Here is a 19518-nt window from a genome sequence, read left to right on the forward strand (position 1 = left end):
AAATCTAAGCATTGCTTTAAAAAATTGTTAAAATACTATCAACCTTTTAAAAGCCGAGTACTTAAAAACTTCATAAACAGGTACTACAACCAAAAGGGAAGTATAAAAATTGCTTTCGTAAATAAGAAGATAGATATAAATAAAATATATGAAAAATATAAATGCGTTAAAAATCTATTATTTTTTAGGTGAATTAAATAGATTTAAATATATATGTATATAACCTAGTTATAAATATAGTAAAAAAAGTTTAAAAAACAAAATCTTGATATAACTTAATTTTTTATAATATAAAATAAAATATTTGCCTATTTTAATCAAACAATTATATAATTTTGAAAAAATAATACTGATAAAAACCATATTTTTTTTACCCATAGATATATTTTTTTTTGTTACAAAAGAATATTTTTTAATATGGGTTTTAATAAACGATACTACGGTTTTATTTTTTGAAACACGTTTAAAATAAATTTCTTTAAGCATTTTCACAAAAGATTTAAACTAAATTTAAAAAAAAAGTAATCAACCTAAATTAATAAGAAGAAAAAAAATATATTACTTACAGTAAAAAGTACAGTATGTAAAAAGAAAAACTTAGTTTAGAATAAGTTAAGAATAAAATAGCTCCAAAAACGATCTAATTTAAAAAAAAATTAAATTTATTTCAATTTATTATTTTTAGAACTACATACTTGACAAAAAATAAAATTAGTTAAATATTTATAATGAAATAAAAAAAATTTAGCACGTCTAAAAAAATAGACAGTAAAATAGTTGAGCTTAAAATACGAAAAATTTGTTATTTGCTGTTGGTTTTATTAAATAATATAATTTTTATAAAGAATTTACTAGAAATTTAATATTTCGACAATAAAATATAATCGATTGTTGCTTGTAATATATAAAAATAATCCTTAATTTTTAATATACATATATATTTATATTTTTAATTACAGCAAAGACGCTTTCTGAAATTTGTATTCGTATTACACTTAATTAGAAACGTCGATAAAATTTAAGAGAAAAATCGCAAAATAAATAGGATATAAATAATAACATATATGTATATATGCTATAATTCTCTAAAGTAATAAAATAAGATATTTTACTGTATGATTTATTTTACATACAAGATTCTCTCAAAAATGATTTTTTATTTTATTAAAAATATATTAATTATTTATATTTTATTTTACATTTTGTTTGAAGCGTTTTAAGCAACAATAATGATGTTAGAACTGTAAAGCGATTTGTAACTGATTATATATTAATAATAAATATATTTGGTAGAAAGCTACTTAACGTCTAGATCGTTACAGTTAATTACACATTAGGTTAGAGTAATTATTTTGAGCTTACGAGTAATTTAAAGTACAATAGCAGTAATAAAATATTTACATATGTCCTTAAACATTTTAAGCTCTAAATTTAAATAAAATTTAATTTAAACAAATATGCTTACTTATCTGTATAATATTTATGTACATCCATAGCACTTAGAGGGTTCGTTCCACCACAAATTCCATCAACACAATGACTGACATTCGCGCTTGTTTCATACTTTCTGTTTAACCCCGCTCAGGCGCAATGGCTACCGCATGGCTAGGGGCTGTACTACACGAGGATATACATACCTACATATATAAATGAAGGTCCACGATTTTCAGATTTATAACTAAATTGCGTATACGAGCCCGTTCCATTCGTTCTGTTCGGGCAGGTCGGTCGTACGCTGAGAACGTCTGCCGCGTTGCGTGCTCTTCCGCCATGTAATATTTCAATTTTCATAAAATAGATTAATCGCCGAATGCAAATAATTAAACGATCGATGTGCACGTGTAGTGTTTTATGATGGAGATGTAAAATTCGCGATATACAATAGTATAGTAACGGACGCACAAAAATGTGTTGTTTAAAAAGTGAATAAGTGTAAAAAAAATGGGTTCAATCTTTTTTTTTCCAATACAAAAATAAGTGATAGTGAATATGAGCTTATTAATAACAAACGTCTAGTATTAATAAGGCAACGTGTTGGCGTGCTAGCATTATAATAATATTTCATTTCCGAAAGTTAGTTATAAGTGAGCTAAATCTGTGTGGTTATGTATAGTAAAGCGTTTAAAAGTTGATCGTTTCGGAAGAGAAACGTGTTGATTAAATTTGATTTCGTGTTTAAACTTAGTTCCAAATTTAACATATACATATATATTTAGATACCAATATTATAATAGTCGATAGTTTATTTATGTTTATTATATGTTCTAGATTATACAAATGAAGTGGTTGTTTTTAAAAACATTATATAAAAAGGTATGTTTACATATTCAATGCAAGGAAATGAAACAAGTTAAGTAGTTTAAGTTGAATTATGACTCACACATATTTAGAAAAATGGGCACTGTTATATATGTGTCTTGAAATATTTTATGTTTTTTTATGTGTGTCGTCTGAAAATGCCATATTATGTAATTTTTCTGATTTCATTTGGGTGGAAACGTTTTATCAAGAGAAACTTTCATTAAAGATATCGGAATCACTTTTAAGATCAAGTGATGGTTTGCGAAAAATTTTCAAAGATGTCCGGCTTTGTTATGAAAAATTTCACATTTCCAATTTGTAAATAAGGTATTAAAAATTAAATATATTACAGTAATAATGTAGCTCAAAGTGAAGCTGCAAAATGTCTAAAAATTACTACTTAGTGATGTGGTCCTATAAAGTCCTATATATAAGAAGTGATCTAATTAATTTATTTATAAGAAATTTATAAGTGTAAAAATAAATAAAAAATAAAAATCAAGTTTGATTATTAAATTTATGCCGCCACTGGATTTGGTTAAATAAGTAATAAGTTAAAAAGCTAGTTTAATTATTGGATATATATGTATGTTAATAAGTCAACATAAAAAATCGTGTCTTGTAATTAAAAATTAAAAAAAAAACACTTTGTTGTATCCTATTTTTTTTTATAATCATACAGTGCCAGAAAAATTAGTATTAGTCAATTTACTAATATTATAAATTTTTAATGGCTTAACTTATATAAATTTTATTAAATCTATTTTTTCAGTTTAAAATAGTTCAACTTAAACGATACTCGGATATTTTTTGAACCAATCTAAATTTGATATATTTTACATTTTAAAAGTTACAGTCAGCTATTCAATTTGTACAGATTTTCCGAACTTTGATCATTATGCACAAACAGATTGATCAAAGGATAATATATTATTTCAAACTCTATCTAAATTGTGATGTTTTATCCCTTCTACGTTTTATGACTTCGTAGAACTAGGTTGGAAAATTGGCCTAAATATGCAACAGTTACTTTATGATGCTTTACGATTTTAGCATAGGTTGTATAAATCGCGGTCTAGGGATCCTATTTTGCGATTAAAGCACAATTTGGCAAGCCATAAAAACAGTCAATAAGTACAACATCCTATTTTTTTCGCTTTATAAATAAGAATAATCGACAATACTAGTTTATTAGTCAAATAAAATTAAATCAAGTATTTTTTTGACAAGTTTAACGCAGATAATTAATATAAATATTATCAAATACAAAATAATAATATATACACTTATTACTGCTTCTTTTTTGACATATTTAATATTTTCTTAAATATACATTTAATTTGTTACATAATCATTTTGCAATTTTATGTGCTACGCAGCAGCAGTTGTTAATGCTTAGAGTGTAGATAAATTTCTGTTCTCCGTTCAAATAAGTTGCATTCTACATGAGCTCATTTTACCCCCTTGACTTGTTAAATGTTAACCGCTTTATAGAAATTCAGGAGTCCTTACAAAATAAATGTCTGGCTCACACTAAGTGATGTATCATATTTTAATATATTCGACAATGTTAGGTGCTTGATATTTTAAGAATCGATGAAAAATAATTTGCAGTTAGTTAGCCGTCGGAATTGTGCAAATATATTATTTACAAATATCTACAAATATATGTAGATATTGAGAGTCATAGCTATGCTCGTCGATAATTGCTCGTAATTGGTGTTTGAGAGTAGGTACCGTAGTCATCGTTGGTTGTTATTATTTCTATGTGCGCTTGACGATCAGTGATGTAGCGAAGTGTCACATTTTTTATACTGGTCATTCGAGAATGCTTGAATGAATAGCCCAATTGCAATAGGAACTAATTTAGTAAAATTAAGGTAAAGATGGTATTTTGTTTGGATGACCATCTGATAATTATAATCTTACATGAAAGGCTTATAAATCTCTTGTCCTGGTCCTCTTATTGTACTCTGTCCTTTCACATATTTGTAATTAATTTATGCATGTGCTGTAGAAGCTCAGTTCTACTACGTTTAAAAATCTTGTTGGGTCTCTTTTTAACTGCTTTTAAATGTTTTATTGAAGTTAAGAGTAACCACACGTATTGTAATATAATTATGCGTACCAGGGAGGACAATGGACGCTTTCGTGGCAAGGATGCGTGGCGGCGCCATGATAATGAAGAGCGTGTCGCTTTTCCTGGCGAGCGGGAGGCGCGCGTCTAGCGCCCGCTGCAGGGCCGACCGCGAGGCCTCAGCAGCCTCTGGGACCCCCAGCAAATCCTCTGGAAAGAAGAAGCGCCGCTCCACACCTGCCGACATGGATCCCAGCGCTAGAAATGCCAACAAGCTGTCGCCGAAGATGCTCGAAATGTTGAGAAGAAAGACGCACTTCAGCAAGTAAGAACTTTTTTATTACCTGGAGTAAAAGAGTATTAAAATAAATAGAAGTAAATTGCATTCGTAAGATAATTCAGATACTAATATTATTTATCTTATAACGTCTACTTTTACTAAAGCTTGTTTTACGGTGGCCGTACAATAATTACAAAGGATAATTTAAATAACGCTCATTCGAAACCATGTCATTAGTGTTTTTTTTGACGCGTTTCGAAGCTTATGATAAGATTTTTTGTGATGATTGCTGGTTTTTGTGACTATTGTGCAAGTCTTGGTTCTTTGCTAATTTTAAATTTGGTGAATATTCAATATTTGATTTCTAATTCATATATCTTTGACAAATCAAGGGTCCTTAAAATTCGTCGAACCATTAAATAGTCTGCGAATAATTTATTTCCCTTTTTACATATTTCTGCTTTTAAAGAATAACTAAACAAGTCATTATTTTATTGACTGGTGAAAGATTGTGGCTTTTGTAAATATTTAATTAGTAACATCAATATCTGATTTCTTCGACTATATAATTTTTCTTTAATTGCCCATTTAAGGCTCCTTCGGCTGTCAATAATAATCGTGAGATTTGCTACTTTACAAAAACAATATAAAATTAACCTTTTTGAATTATCGAAAATGAAAAATTGCCCTTAATCGTTTTCCATTCTGCCGATTCCCATGCGTAATTTATTTTTATTGGAGCGGGTTTTTAGATCACCATAGCAAAAATAAAACCGCCGGCCGGTTAGAGTAATAAAAATTCGCTAAAAAGTTGTTGATCATTCTAATACTTTTAATCTTCCGAGAAAGCATGCATATTTTGAAACATCTGGCACAAACACTTTCAGAAAGGTTTTTTATCTGAGTGTCTTCTCTTATCACTTAAGCAAAAATAAGGCGTGTTCTAGTGTAAAAAAATTATTAACATTTTTTTTCTCATTCTCAGACCTCTATTAAAACCTTGCAAGAAATATGCATTATAGGCAAGAACGCACCTTTATTTATGAAGCGTCATAAAAAAGCACTGATTAAAAACCTTAAAAAATAATAATATAAATTTAATTTTGTATTATAAAAAATGCTTTGTATAAATTTGACATTTTTTTCAATAAATTCTCAAAAAATAGCTCTGAAGAGGAAACACTATATGTAAACTTACACTACTAAAAATTTAATTATTATTTTTCCTTTCTTTTTATTAAACAAGGAATGAAGAAAAAATAGCTATAAAAATCACTTATTGTCAATAAATAAATTGAGAAATAAGGAAGTAAAATCAAAATTTGGTAAATCAAAATACATTTTAATAAAGCTTTATTTGAAACCAACACAGTGCATCACTAAAAGCTACTTGATATCAGTAAAATATATTACTCATCAATTATAATCTATAAAATTATTTTCAGTATTTAAAAAATGTTATATATTGCGAATTAGTAAATGCTTTCTTTAAACTATAGATTAGGATCTGGAAACTTCATTTGCACACAATTCAATTAAACTTTAAAGCATTTTTATTCGTTTTACACAAATTTGGATTCAAGATGAGTATAGGGATTAATGAAAAAAATATTTACGTAGCATAAAAATTAATGATAAAACAAAAATACAGGATGAGTTTTGAATGCGACATAATAACTCATTATATTGTATTTTATTTCTAAAAAAAACAGGATGTGATAAAAATGTGTTTTAAATCATATTTTAATATAATTACTTAGAATATGGTAATTTAAGAGCAAAAATTAATTTATTTAGTTACCTTGGGAGAAAATATGAATTTACGATATTAATTAAAAAATATTGTCCTAAGTAAATCTTCAAAGATATTATTGTTAACAAAAATAATAAATTTTTAATGAGTTACTGGAATTTAGTCGAATTTCTTAATACATTTTGGGGTCGATCTATTTAATTAATTATTTTTGTAAATAAATCATATTTTTTATATTTATATATAATTTTACTTATTTGATTGTTTTTTTTATATAATGTTATGAGCGCAATTTCTATATTAAATTTTCAAGAATGTAATATATAGATAGTGCTTCTTAACATTTTTATTTGCAAGTTTATTGAGAGCTTTAAAAGAAAGCCGGTCTAAGATATAACTATATATAATATTGTGTATGCAATACGAATTCTGTGATGTTGCGGCCATATAATATTCCACATTTCAGCACTATGTGTATTGTATTATAAATATTTATCATATACTTTAAATTTGAACATTTTGAAATACAGCATTAAAAAAATATATTTTAAAAATTTATTACTGAATATAATTTCAATTTACAGAGTGGAACTAGAAGCTCTATACCAAATGTACAGAAAGTTAATAGCCGCATCGCTTCCAGCGAGAAAAGTTGCTATGGCTATAAAAGCGAGCAACTCTGGAATATCAAAAGCTAATACAAACATGGAGGTGGTGTTTATGGAAAATGTTAATAAAATTATAATAAATAGTACATTTCTAAAATATATTTTCTTGCGCTTTCAGGGCATTGATCGCACTATGTTTCGCGAGATTCTCCATACAACCTTCGATTTGGTGGTAGAGGAGACATTAGCCGAAAGGGTTTGGACCGTTTGGGAAGGGTCGGGTTGCACCAACACGGTTTTGCGTTTAGAGCCTTGGCTGGTGGGTCTCAGTGTATTCTTGAAAGGGACTTTTAATGAAAAAATGCTGTTTTGCTTCAAAGTGTACGACTTGAACTCGGACGGATACATAACCAAAGATGAAATGTTTACCCTATTGAGGTTTGTAAGTCTTTATAGTTGAATTTTTTAATCATATATAAATAATAATTTATGTTCATAGGAATAGTTTATTGAAGCAACCAGGCGATGAAGATCCAGATGAAGGAGTTAGAGAACTTGTGGAGTTGGCATTAAAGAAGATAGACATTGATCAAGATGGTAGAGTGTCTTTCGAAGATTATAGAAATACTCTTATCAAAGAACCGCTTCTATTGGAAGCATTTGGACAATGCTTGCCTGGAAGCGCTGAATGCGCAGCTTTTCTTGAGAGTCTACTGCACATGTAAATATGTTGAATATAAATCAAAATGTATATATTTAGATTATGTTTATGAAGAAATAAAATTGAATATTAAAAATATAAATAAATGTGGTTTAATTAATTATAACGTAGTCACACAGATAAACCATTGCAGTAAAATAAGGGATGACACATCAACATAAATTTGTTAAAAAGGCCTGTCACCGGGGCTTTGCCCTTGACCGGTTAGGACCATAACAAAAAACACACAATGCAAAAAGCCCCATTGACTGCAAAAGTCTGCATTCCGCGACGAATAGCCTGTATTACTAAACCTATGCCTCGCATACTCGCGTCACTAAAAAGCCTGCGTTTTTTAGGTACTATGGTTTAGTAAATATTCAATTTATATATCTAGATACATATATTTAACCTCACTTACTCACAAATAAATGATTTTTAGTCACTTAGGTCAATGAAGCCTATGAAATTTAGGCACATAGGTCTAAAAATATTGTATAAGACCAGCATATATTATTGACCTACCCTAACAATAATAAAAATTCATTTTTTTAGAGAGTAGAATTGATTATTATGTGCTAAGAAAATTTTAGCATACAAAATTATTTGCTATTTTATATCTTGAAAATTGCAAATAATTTATATAAACAATAATTATAAAAAAATACTGCTAAATTATTTTATTGTAAAAATAATAAAGAAACAAATTAAGATATAACTGAAAAGTTGTCTTAATGCTAAGAGTAACATCATTGTGTCAGCAAAAATAAATCAGTGCTGTGCATGTATTGCTATTTTTATTGTTTATTATACATCTATTAAAAGTTTTTAACCTTACAGTTATAAAATATACATAGGAAGCAAAGCTAACAATACAAAAATATTAAACGTAAAAATATAGTTTTAATTAAAAAAAACTACGTTGCTCATAATATTTTAATAAAAACACAAAAGTTGTTTTCTAATGTAAAACCTAAACTATTACTAGATATATAGTAAACCCAGTTTGAGAAATTGATACACGCGTCGGTTCTGATGCAATGTGTTTGGATAATTAGTATATCTAATCGTTACATAAAATTATTTAAAAAATTTTGCAATAATTTAGTCAACTAGCAAGTGTAATTTTCAATTATTATTTAATCAAGCAGAATTATATTAATAATAATAATTAATAAAACTAATTAATATTTCTGAAACTCAAGAAAAATATAAAATCTGTTTATTTGATGTTTGAATCAAATGATCTTCATATTGAATAAATCAATATGCGGAAGTTTTATTTTGATAATAATAAATTAGCTGAGTTTTGAACCGTTTTTCTTGAAAATACTATATATATTTATATTTTAAAAAAATGATAAAATTTTCCGATAGATGTCTTAATAAAAAAAACCCAGTATTTATACCTTAAAATTTATTGTTTACATATGTTTATTATAATATAATGTAAAACATATTTTTTATTATTAAATTTTTTTTTAAGCAATGGTGAGCGAATTTAATAAATAAAATGTATCAAAAACCATATCAGCAAATCTACGCTTTATATTGCGGACTATAAATTAACGTTGCAATGTTAACCCAATTCTTTCTTTGGATTCAACAGATACGTCTCCCTTTCACCAACTAATTGATTAACGACTCTACTTTTCACATTGTCCACCGTTCAATGAGGATTTATATGATTTCTTGACCGAACGCAAGTACAAGCCTATATGTATTATTTTGTAAGTAAATACAATATGGTCCAAAATAACCGTATCTAAGATTTTAATAATATTGACTTATTTAACACCGCAAAAGTGAGCCAGTAGATACATATGTATATTTTTTCTTTCACTCTTTGACACATTACTTAATAGCAAAGCGAACAACGGGCGAAGTGTGCCTATTCTCTCGGCTACTACCCAACAATTTATGTGAAATTGCCTCGCTTTACCAAATTTACGATACGATTTCCATAGCGTAGATAAGAATATTCATATTGAACGAAGCTGTTTTATGCGGAAAATATCGTACAAATTGTAGACATACATGTAGTACGTATAATGCGGAGATTTCCTAAGTAAATGCGAGCGTATGGATGTATGCGTACGGTCGTGGGAAATTTTCTGCACAACTTTGGAAAAATTGTAATATATCAACTGTGCCACAAAAATAGATTATAGTGTACTTTGGGCTTTTTTAAATATAATTTATGAATAATAAAAAATGTATAGAATGGTTTCCATTATATTATAGTTGTCAAGAAAAAAACTCTTCAGTATAATTTATAATAAAAAAATACACAATATCAGAACTATCATATTAATTTATTAAAAAGGCAAAACTTAATGTATATAATCTGACCCTGGATTTTTTTAACAATAAAAAAAACATTTCAAAATATGGGCTTATATATTTTGCGCAAGCTCAATTGTACGCTGTCTAATAGTTTAGCGAGATAGTGCATTGTTATTCTTTTTCGTCTCGACGGTGACATTGTCAAGCTATTTATCGAAAATTTCCAGACTAAATTGAATTAAATATTTTTCAATTAATAAAGATATTTTTCTGAGCTATCAAAAAATAAATTTAGTTAAAAGCTTTTTTAAAACATTGTTGCATGTTTATTACAATCATTAAGCTAGTACATAATACATATTACTATTTATTAGTCTTTTATATTTTTAAAAATACTATTTTAGACTCAGGTATGATTTTCACAACATTTTATTCTTTATTTTAGTGTATTTATATCGAATCTAATTATTTTAAACAAAATTTTGCAATTACTGCTACCGCTTTGAACGATAAAATTAGCATGGTAATTATGTACATAATTTAAACAATCCATGTTAATATATTTGCCAATACAGTGATAATGATGATATTGACGAAGACGTTAATTTAAAAAGTAATTGAAGAACTTAAAAGGGGTACAATAATAAGGTAAACTTGATCCTAAATACAGCAGGAATGAAGTTAATTAATTGAATATGCTTTTTCATGTTTAAATAATCACGATTATTGTTTTATAAACAAAATTTTAGTGACTTTAGAAAAAAATTAAGAATAAAATTACGCTTATATAAATATTATGAAAAATAGTATAGAAATACTAACTTAAATTATATTAAAATTTAAGTATTTGTTTTTAAATGAAAAAGTTTTAAAATTATCATTAAAGTCGTTTTAAAAAGCTCTATATAAACATTGAAAAACGCAGAAATAAAATTAATACATCTAAAAAAAATAGATTTTTAATGACTAAGATCTATGGGTTTTTACATCAACAGTTATTCATAAATTAATTACTAATAAAAAATGCTAAAAAGTATTGTAATTGTAGTGTAACGATAATTACACTTGATAATTAAAAACCACTGTTTTAATTTGATTCGAAATAACGTAACTTTTGCAAAATATTTAATTTTTTGCTTAATAAAACATAACATAAAAAAAAATCATTATTTAGGTACTTGAATCGCATAAATATCAATAAATTTGAAATTTATTTATGAAAAATTTCAGAAAGTCTCAAAAATCAGAATTTTTAATATCTGAAATAATTGGTATAGTAAATGCAGTAATTTACAACAATCAGCTATATTTGATATTAAATACAACTGGCAATCTAATGAGCTTTTTTATTTTTTCCCCATTAAAAATTGCATTTATTTTTAAATAAAGTTAAATTACAAGTTCTTAGTTAAATAAAAATTATATCTTTTTTAAAATATAGTTAAATTACAATTTTTTCAATATCACTTTCAACTTAATTCAAATATTAGAATTTCAGTTGGGAACAATAGGAAATCATCTGTAAAAATATCGTGAATCTTAGGCTTATAAAATTGTTAAGAATTGCTTCTCAAGACTTTTATTTATCAATATATTGTACACAAGATGTGTAAATATCTAAATTTGATTCTGAAGCGTATTTTTGCAATAGAAATAAAGTAGTTATCTATATACAATGTAACACGTCGACATTTTAATGTTTTATTTTTTAGATTTTTTAATTTAAAACTGCTTTTCAAGACTTTTTTATGCAAGATATGTAAGTATCTAAATTGTATATTTGTAAGTTATTGGGATAGAAATTAAATAGTTAACTATATAAAATATACGCTGACATTTAAATATTTGTTTGGATATGGATATATATTTTTTAGAAAATTTTCAGAAAATGAATGATTTTTTAATCCAAAATTGCTTTTCAAGACTTTTGTATGCAATATATGTATACCTCTGAATTAATAACATTGTATATTTGTAAGTTTTTAGGATAGAAATATAATAGTCAACTATATAAAATATAAGACGCTGACATTTAAATGTATGTCTTATTTTTTTAGATGTTGTCGATATTGTTTAGATATGTTTTTGGAAAGCTAATGATTTTTCAATACAAAATTACTTTTTAAGGGTTTAGGATATGAATATATTGTATGCAAGATGTGAAAACATCTAAATTAGAGTTTAAAGCGTAAAATAACATTGTATTTTTTTATTTTTTGCGATAGCAATAAAATAAATATCAAAATACAATATAACACGCTGACATTGCAATGTTTGTTTTTATTTTTTGGATATTTTCTATTTTTATTAAAAAGTTTTTGACAAAACTAATAATTTTTCTATACCTTTTGCTTTAAAAAATACACAAAAATCAATTACCATTACATTTTTATATTAATTTAAAATACTACTTTTTATTTTTATAAAATAACTACTTCTATTCGATATATTTTTTTTAGTATATATTTAGTATATTTTTATTTAAAAATAATATTCGTATATTAAAATGATTCTTACTAATACTTTTTATTGTATATTTTTTTATTATAAAATGTCAGTAAATAAAGTAGGAATCAGCAGATTTTTTACACATCAATAAGTTTGCTCAAAAATATTTTTTAAAAAGCTAAATATTATAATAACAAATTTATATTTTTTGTACATAGAAATTATTTATCTATATGACTATAACATACGTCACAATAAATAAATTTGCAATAAATATATTATCACAGCAATGAAACTATTTCAATAAATTTAATAATATTTAATTCTATATTTAAAAAAAAAATACTAGAAAATATTTACCAAAAATTAAATGCATAATAACTGCAGTTAGAAGTACAAACGTAAGCTTTAAATATATTTTTAAATTGAAAATAAATTAAAAAATAAAATAAACGATATATAAAAATGTGACTTTATTTATGAAAAATATACATGTTGAAAAAAATATAAAAAATAAAATATAAAAATAGTAAAGATATTTGGATTTTGTTATGTATATTTGCAAATCACCCTTTACGTATCTGCGTTTATATAAACCACGGATGCGTCGATAAACGGCTTTCCAAAGCCTTCGAAATTGATTGCGGTTATTGTTCGATAGAGTTTTCATCAATATGTATGAGGATCCCTATAAACTCTTCATACGTAGGTATCGTATTAACAATTCAGCTACGGCGTCTGGTCCACATCGTAGGGATAACGGCCGCCGTTATAACTCGCTTTCTGTTATACGGATGCATCTCCTGTTTCATCCTTTCTTGCCTTTATAAATCCCTTAAATTATCCTTACAACTTCCTCGTTCATGAGATGTGTTCCACACAGTGGGATTCAAAAGCGTCCGTGACGTCTTTGTTCGGCGGCGGGGCCCTATACGTCCATTGTTTGCATAGCAGCTTAGTTTGATATATGTTCACAAACACACACACATATGTTCTATGTAAACGAAATCATATGCTACATATGTAGAAAATTATTTTATTAAAAATGTTGGGCTACCTAAAAGGGAAAAACAACAACGAAAAGTTTATTTTTTGCTTTTTAACCCTTATCTGTGGCATGACATAATAATGTGTCGTATTAAAAACGATTTAAACAATTTAATTTTAATGTAAAGTTAACTGATATTGTGAACAATTTAATTTTAATAAAATTATAATTTTACTATAAAGCAATTTTAAACTGCAAAAATATGTCTTAACAGTAATATATAAATACTAAAATATTTTTTCCTTTAAGAGTCTATGCACTAATTAAGTTTAAAGCTTAGGCACAACATCAAACTCCCTATATAACGCATTCTCTAAAGAAGGCCCTCAACAGTGTCCTTAACCGAGATTGCAGCTTATAAAGCTTCCTTAAAGAGCCAAAAATCTGCGCCACTTTATTCTTTTAAAAACGACAATCTCATTAATGTGACCCGGCAACTAAACAGATCCTAAATGGCACATCACATAGGGTCTGTGCCCAGATAATGTGCTCCGTAAATTGTGGCTCCGGTGACGTTTTTTATCTATCTTTAATCAGAGATTTTTTGTATGTTAAATATATTTTATTAAAATTGGCTTATATAGAAATTATTGAGATGTTTACTTAAATTTGAGATAATTACTAAAGTAAAATTGCATATTTTAGAAAATCATCAATTTAAATCAAAGCTATAATATGGCCTTATAAATCTCAAACTATAAATATGTTTAATAAAAAGAGTCTTGAATAAAAAACTTGATTAATAATTTTAAATATATTTTATAAAACTAACACAACACCATGTCTAGATTTTCATATAAGCTAAGGTCCAAACGACCCGTATTCGCTCTGAAATATAATACTCATTAGTAATTCATTTTTAATGATTAACGTAAATATTTTGTACTTATCGAAGAAAACCCACATCAATTTTTAAATCTCCCGACTCCCCTGCATAATCTGCATCTAGATTAAAAATATTTATTTAAAATAAATATTCAGTAACTGAAAATTAAATAAAGATTCAGATTCGAAATAACTTATTCCAAAGTTGGAACTCTCTCTGTGATTAATATTGGTACAAAATTATCAATAACTTTGAGTAAGCAAATGTTTACTATTTTTTAAAGTCTTAAATATGTACAAAATATCTACAAAAATATATTGTTAGCATTAATAAATATTTTTATATGCAATGTATTTCTTCAATTATTACATTATATGCAACATAGCATATATTGCTAATTGTATTTCAAATTTGTATATGATACAAACTTCTACATAAGACTTATACATCTGTTTGTGAAACATACATCTAAATATTAATACTAAATATATGGATATAGCGGAAACAACGCAGTATCATTTGTAAAATGTAAAATATACTTAAAATACGTATTTACGATAGTTGATGAATAAAATAAGCTTATAAGCCTATTGATTAGGAATTTATAATTTGGCGCAACAGCTATTGTTATTTGGTTTTTAAACAACGATAACATTTGCAGGTAATAAAGATTTATATTATATTTTTCTATACTTTTCCGAATAAATAAATAAAAAATAAACTAGAAAACAGCATTTTTTTTATTTATACAATAACATTTAAACCGTTTAGTATTATTACTTTTAAGTATATCTTACTGAAATATAATTATAAATATTAAAAAATCAATTTACCGTACATATATATATTTAACTGTAAGTATAATTATACATATATTAATTATCAGCAATAAAATCTATTGAGCGCCAATTTAATCAATATTAAAACAATGTTTCTAAAATTTAATTAATATTGAAAAAGATAAACTTATATTTAAGGAAAATTTACATGGAAAATAGTTAACTGGAAACTGAATTACAGATATTCGTATTTAATATTTCATTACAACTTTTATTTTATTTATATAGATAGCCAGAAACGTATTAAATTTTATTTAAAAAAAACATCTAAACGTTCCGGTTTAAAGATACAGTAATTTTTTTTCTTTTATAACCTAAATCAACATTTATTAAAATATCTACATCTTATAAGTAAAATTATACAAAATTTAATATGTATATTTTATTCAATATTTCAAGGTTAAATTGAAAATACACGCTAAAAATGTGGTTTTGCGTGCTTATTATAGCATAAAATGAATACCATAAATCGGGTATCATTAAAAAAAATTGTATGGTTTTTATATCCTTAATAGATTCCATTTAAATATAATTAAATATGCATTAAATCAGGATTTAATTACACTAAACCAGAATAATATCTATTTTTAAAAAAAATTTTAAATCTGTTTATTTCACATATTTAATACTTTTTACGACAAATATTTTAATTTGGAATAATAATTACCTAATTTAAGTTTTAACCTTAATTATTTTATAAATATAAACTAACTAACTAGCTTGTGTTTATAGATAAAAAACCTCTCTGCGAATTTGCTATACATCAAAAGCCATTGTTGTAATCTTTATACGTTAATGAAAAACAGCGTTATTTTTTATAAAGAGTAAACAAATATATTCTCGAAAATAATTTAAAAACTTAAAGCGAAATTTTCATGCATTGCAGCAATTTAATTTTAAGCTTTTAAAACATACAGTTAAGATTGATCATAATTGGTACGAAATTTGTCGCAAAAGGTTCTAAAAAACAAAGTTTTTCTCGTCGTCACAAACAAACGATATTGCGTATATGAGCAGATAAAAATATTATATTGTATAAAAAAATTGCATTAAAGATGTGAACAAAGGCGAAGGTTAGTGCTTATATTGTTTTTTGAACGGTCACGGTTTGAAATGACACATTTAAAAAATATTTTATAGATAGATTCGATATAACCGGAAAATTTTTGGTTATATCGAAGCACACAGCTTTTTTAAGTGGTGGGGCAAATGTTGGCCAGTTTTAGATTTATAGTATTTCATTAAATGACATGCATTTTTCTGGCCAAATTCAAGGGGGACATATCTCCTCATCTGCCCCCCCTCCAAAAACTGTCTCAGGTCTGATAAATGCATGACACGCAGTCTTGCATTTATGACTTGAAAACATTTTTAGAATCATTGTAATATATATATATATATATAAAACGACTGCGCTAGACCAAAAAGCCTAACACATTTTTTTAGGCAAGTACATCGCCTTTATTGGTTTGCAATGACATCGTAAAACAGCAAATTTCGAAGAAAATGTCGCCATTGTTTATAATTTGTTTTATTATGTCTCTTTGGGATTAGTTTGTGGTTCCGTCCTTCCATACAATTTTATCTCTTTTGTGGCTCTAGGTAATATGCGAGTACCTTTTTTATTACTTATATCCGTCGGCCTTCGAATGTATTCATTAATCCCTAATCTGAGATTTTGCCGCCAGAGCTTGTACCTACGCATAGCACTGGTTGAGAGTCTCTGAATTAGGTCATTGTTATTGATGATACGATGTCTGAGAAACTTGGATCAACACATGTGACGATGTATCGAAAATTTTTCAGAGTCAACAATGTCCAACTTGAATGGTCGTGCGGATATCGCCGCGTAAATCGATCGTAAAGTGTTAAAGATACGTAAATTATTATGTCACAAAGATTGATATTTGTTGTTTTTATATTAAACATACATATTTTATCAGCATTTTCCTAATTTTGTATTTTTATATTTTTAAAATATGTCTTTTTGATTTTTTAAAACCAAATTAAGTTCATATTTTATTGGTACGCGATCCACAGCTTGACGTTAACTGATTTTATTATTGCGAATACAAAACACGATCATTATGAAACGTTGACTTATTGAAAAGTAAGGGTGTTTTAAAAAAAATGTTTAGGTTCTATTTTCGGAAATAAACATTTTGAGAAATAATCCCCGGTATGCAATGTGTTAAAAAAAGTTTTTTATAATTTATGCATCAAAAATATCACAAAACATTCATCTAAATCAGAAAAAATATAATATATTATTTAATGCATTGGGCTTGTGCTTGTCAGTTTATAACGGAAGATTTGATCAAAAATTAGAAACAAAAACACAATTACAAAATAAATATTGCGGGATCTTATTCCTAAAACTCGCGTTAATTTACTGTGACCAAAATGATCATTCAACAAAATGGAAACAAGACAATAGAATAAAGGATGGGACCACACAAAAGCCCTCGTTACGACCAGAAAAAAATCACATAAATAACACGCAAGTGTTCTTACTGTAATTCTCCGCCATTGAATGCATATTTATTTGTTATGAAACGGTCACAGAAAAGTAATATATATCACCGGAAGATAATTTCTCGTTACACATACAAATTCTTCGACCTCGGAGAAATCCATAAAGCAAGCGTCACTTTCTAATGGCGTTTACTTATTTCGTGTTTTAAGGAGCAAATACAGCGATTGGCTGGATGATTGTGATTGGTCAGCATGCTTTATAGCCCTGGATACTTAAGCCTGGACTCCGATGAGGAGAGAGCAGTCACTCGGCAGACTCTGTCAGAGACTAAAATAGACTAGTATATTGTCTACCCGCGGGCAATATACGATCATGGACCCGCACATCCCACCGCCAGCTTCTCCACCACCGCTCGGAGAATAAACTGTCGCTGCCTTAACAATCATATTGTCCACTGACATAATCCCTCCGCCAGCTTTTCCACCACCGCCCGTATAGTAACGATTTGTCGCAACATATGTAAATATAATCTAACAAAACTATAACTAAATTTCTCCTGCCTCTTACTAGCTGCAAAGTCACACCCCTTAGAATTATTAAACCATAAAACATCACAGTTAAAAAACAAATCGGTATTTTTAAAAATATATCAGGGTGCAAAATATTTATTAAGACTTTATAATAAAATTATCATACACATACCTTTATTGTAAGCTGTTTGTTTGTTATTTTATCAGCACTTAATCTAGACTTAAACATATTAATCTATTTTATTAGTAGTCAGTATTTAATTTATTTGTAAAATTATATTCTTAATTCCACCTGAATGAGTTAAATCATTGAGATATCAAATCCAAAACATTTCAAAATTATGATAACATCCTTTATGCTAAAGAAAAATATTATTTCATACTGAAAGTACACCCAGTTACTGAAAAAGAAAGGGGTCGCTTTATCTTATCATTATGTTGTGTATACAGTCTCGCCCGGTGCCGGCATAAATTATCATCGGCATATTTAAAATACGACCCTTTTCGCCGCCCCAAAATATGATATATACTCGTACGTGTAAGCCCTTTCTCTCTGACCGACCCTTGTAACGTACAAAATCAACTTTTTCCCAACAATCCTCGGCGCTATAGGTCAAAAACATCCCCCGTGATAAAGGGCGCGGTACATGTACGTATGTACTGTGCTTACAGAGTTATTTTTTTCTTTCACTTGCGGTAAACCCCCAACGATTTATGGCATCAATTAGTGCATCGGTAAGGTGCGGAAGAAAATTCTTGCTTAAAGTTTACCGTTTACTCTCACACGGTACAGCTTATACTATAGTTACCAGCTTCCTCATAAAAATAATTATATACCTATATAAAATATATATACTTTGTATTATGAAATTGAGACATTTTTTTACACTAATTGCTTAAATAAATAAATATCAATAAAAACTGAAAAAGTTATGAATATATTCATATATTAGAATACTATTTTTTATTAAATATTAAAATGCACTAATACATAAATACAAATACGACTTATACTTCTGTTTGTAAGGATATCAGATATATTATTTCTGAATTTTATTTAACAACAAGAAGTACTCTGATTTGTTGCAATTCCAAATATTAGCCATATTGAGGACGCAACGAACTAGCATATCGTACAAAACGCGAATTGCTAATAAATTGTTAAAGTGACATGCGCTACGCATAAAAAAGCTGACCATCCTCATCCCTGCTTGATCCTTACTTCCATGTCATTGATGAAAATATTTCTGCTTGAAACAAATACTTTAAAACACCTTTAGGTCAGTAACATATTGTTTGCCGCAATTTCGTTTATGAAGAGAAATAAGAGATCCCTATGGTACTCT

General features: G+C 27.0%; 1 protein-coding gene across 1 annotated transcript; it reads left to right on the forward strand.

Moving 5' to 3' along the window:
• Nucleotides 1-1717: 1717 nt before the first annotated feature.
• LOC148233276 (calaxin-like) lies at nt 1718-7826 on the forward strand. Its single transcript, XM_088190089.1, has 5 exons — nt 1718-1772; nt 4433-4703; nt 6996-7122; nt 7198-7457; nt 7519-7826. The coding sequence occupies exons 2-5, from the start codon at nt 4441-4443 to the stop codon at nt 7742-7744; spliced, it is 876 nt and encodes a 291-aa protein (XP_088046215.1). The 5' UTR covers nt 1718-1772; nt 4433-4440; the 3' UTR covers nt 7745-7826.
• Nucleotides 7827-19518: the final 11692 nt, after the last annotated feature.

Source organism: Plectrocnemia conspersa, unplaced genomic scaffold, assembly GCF_051122295.1.
Source record: "Plectrocnemia conspersa isolate PC_06_02 unplaced genomic scaffold, ASM5112229v1 ptg000008l, whole genome shotgun sequence".
Taxonomy (NCBI): domain Eukaryota; kingdom Metazoa; phylum Arthropoda; class Insecta; order Trichoptera; family Polycentropodidae; genus Plectrocnemia; species Plectrocnemia conspersa.

Coding starts and splice junctions, on each gene's coding strand:
- LOC148233276 (XM_088190089.1), top strand. CDS start 4,441: ATGGACGCTTTCGTGGCAAGGATGCGTGGCGGCGCCATGATAATGAAG. Junction 7,123..7,197: donor AAGCTAATACAAACATGGAG/GTGGTGTTTATG, acceptor TTGCGCTTTCAG/GGCATTGATCGCACTATGTT. Junction 7,458..7,518: donor GAAATGTTTACCCTATTGAG/GTTTGTAAGTCT, acceptor TTATGTTCATAG/GAATAGTTTATTGAAGCAAC.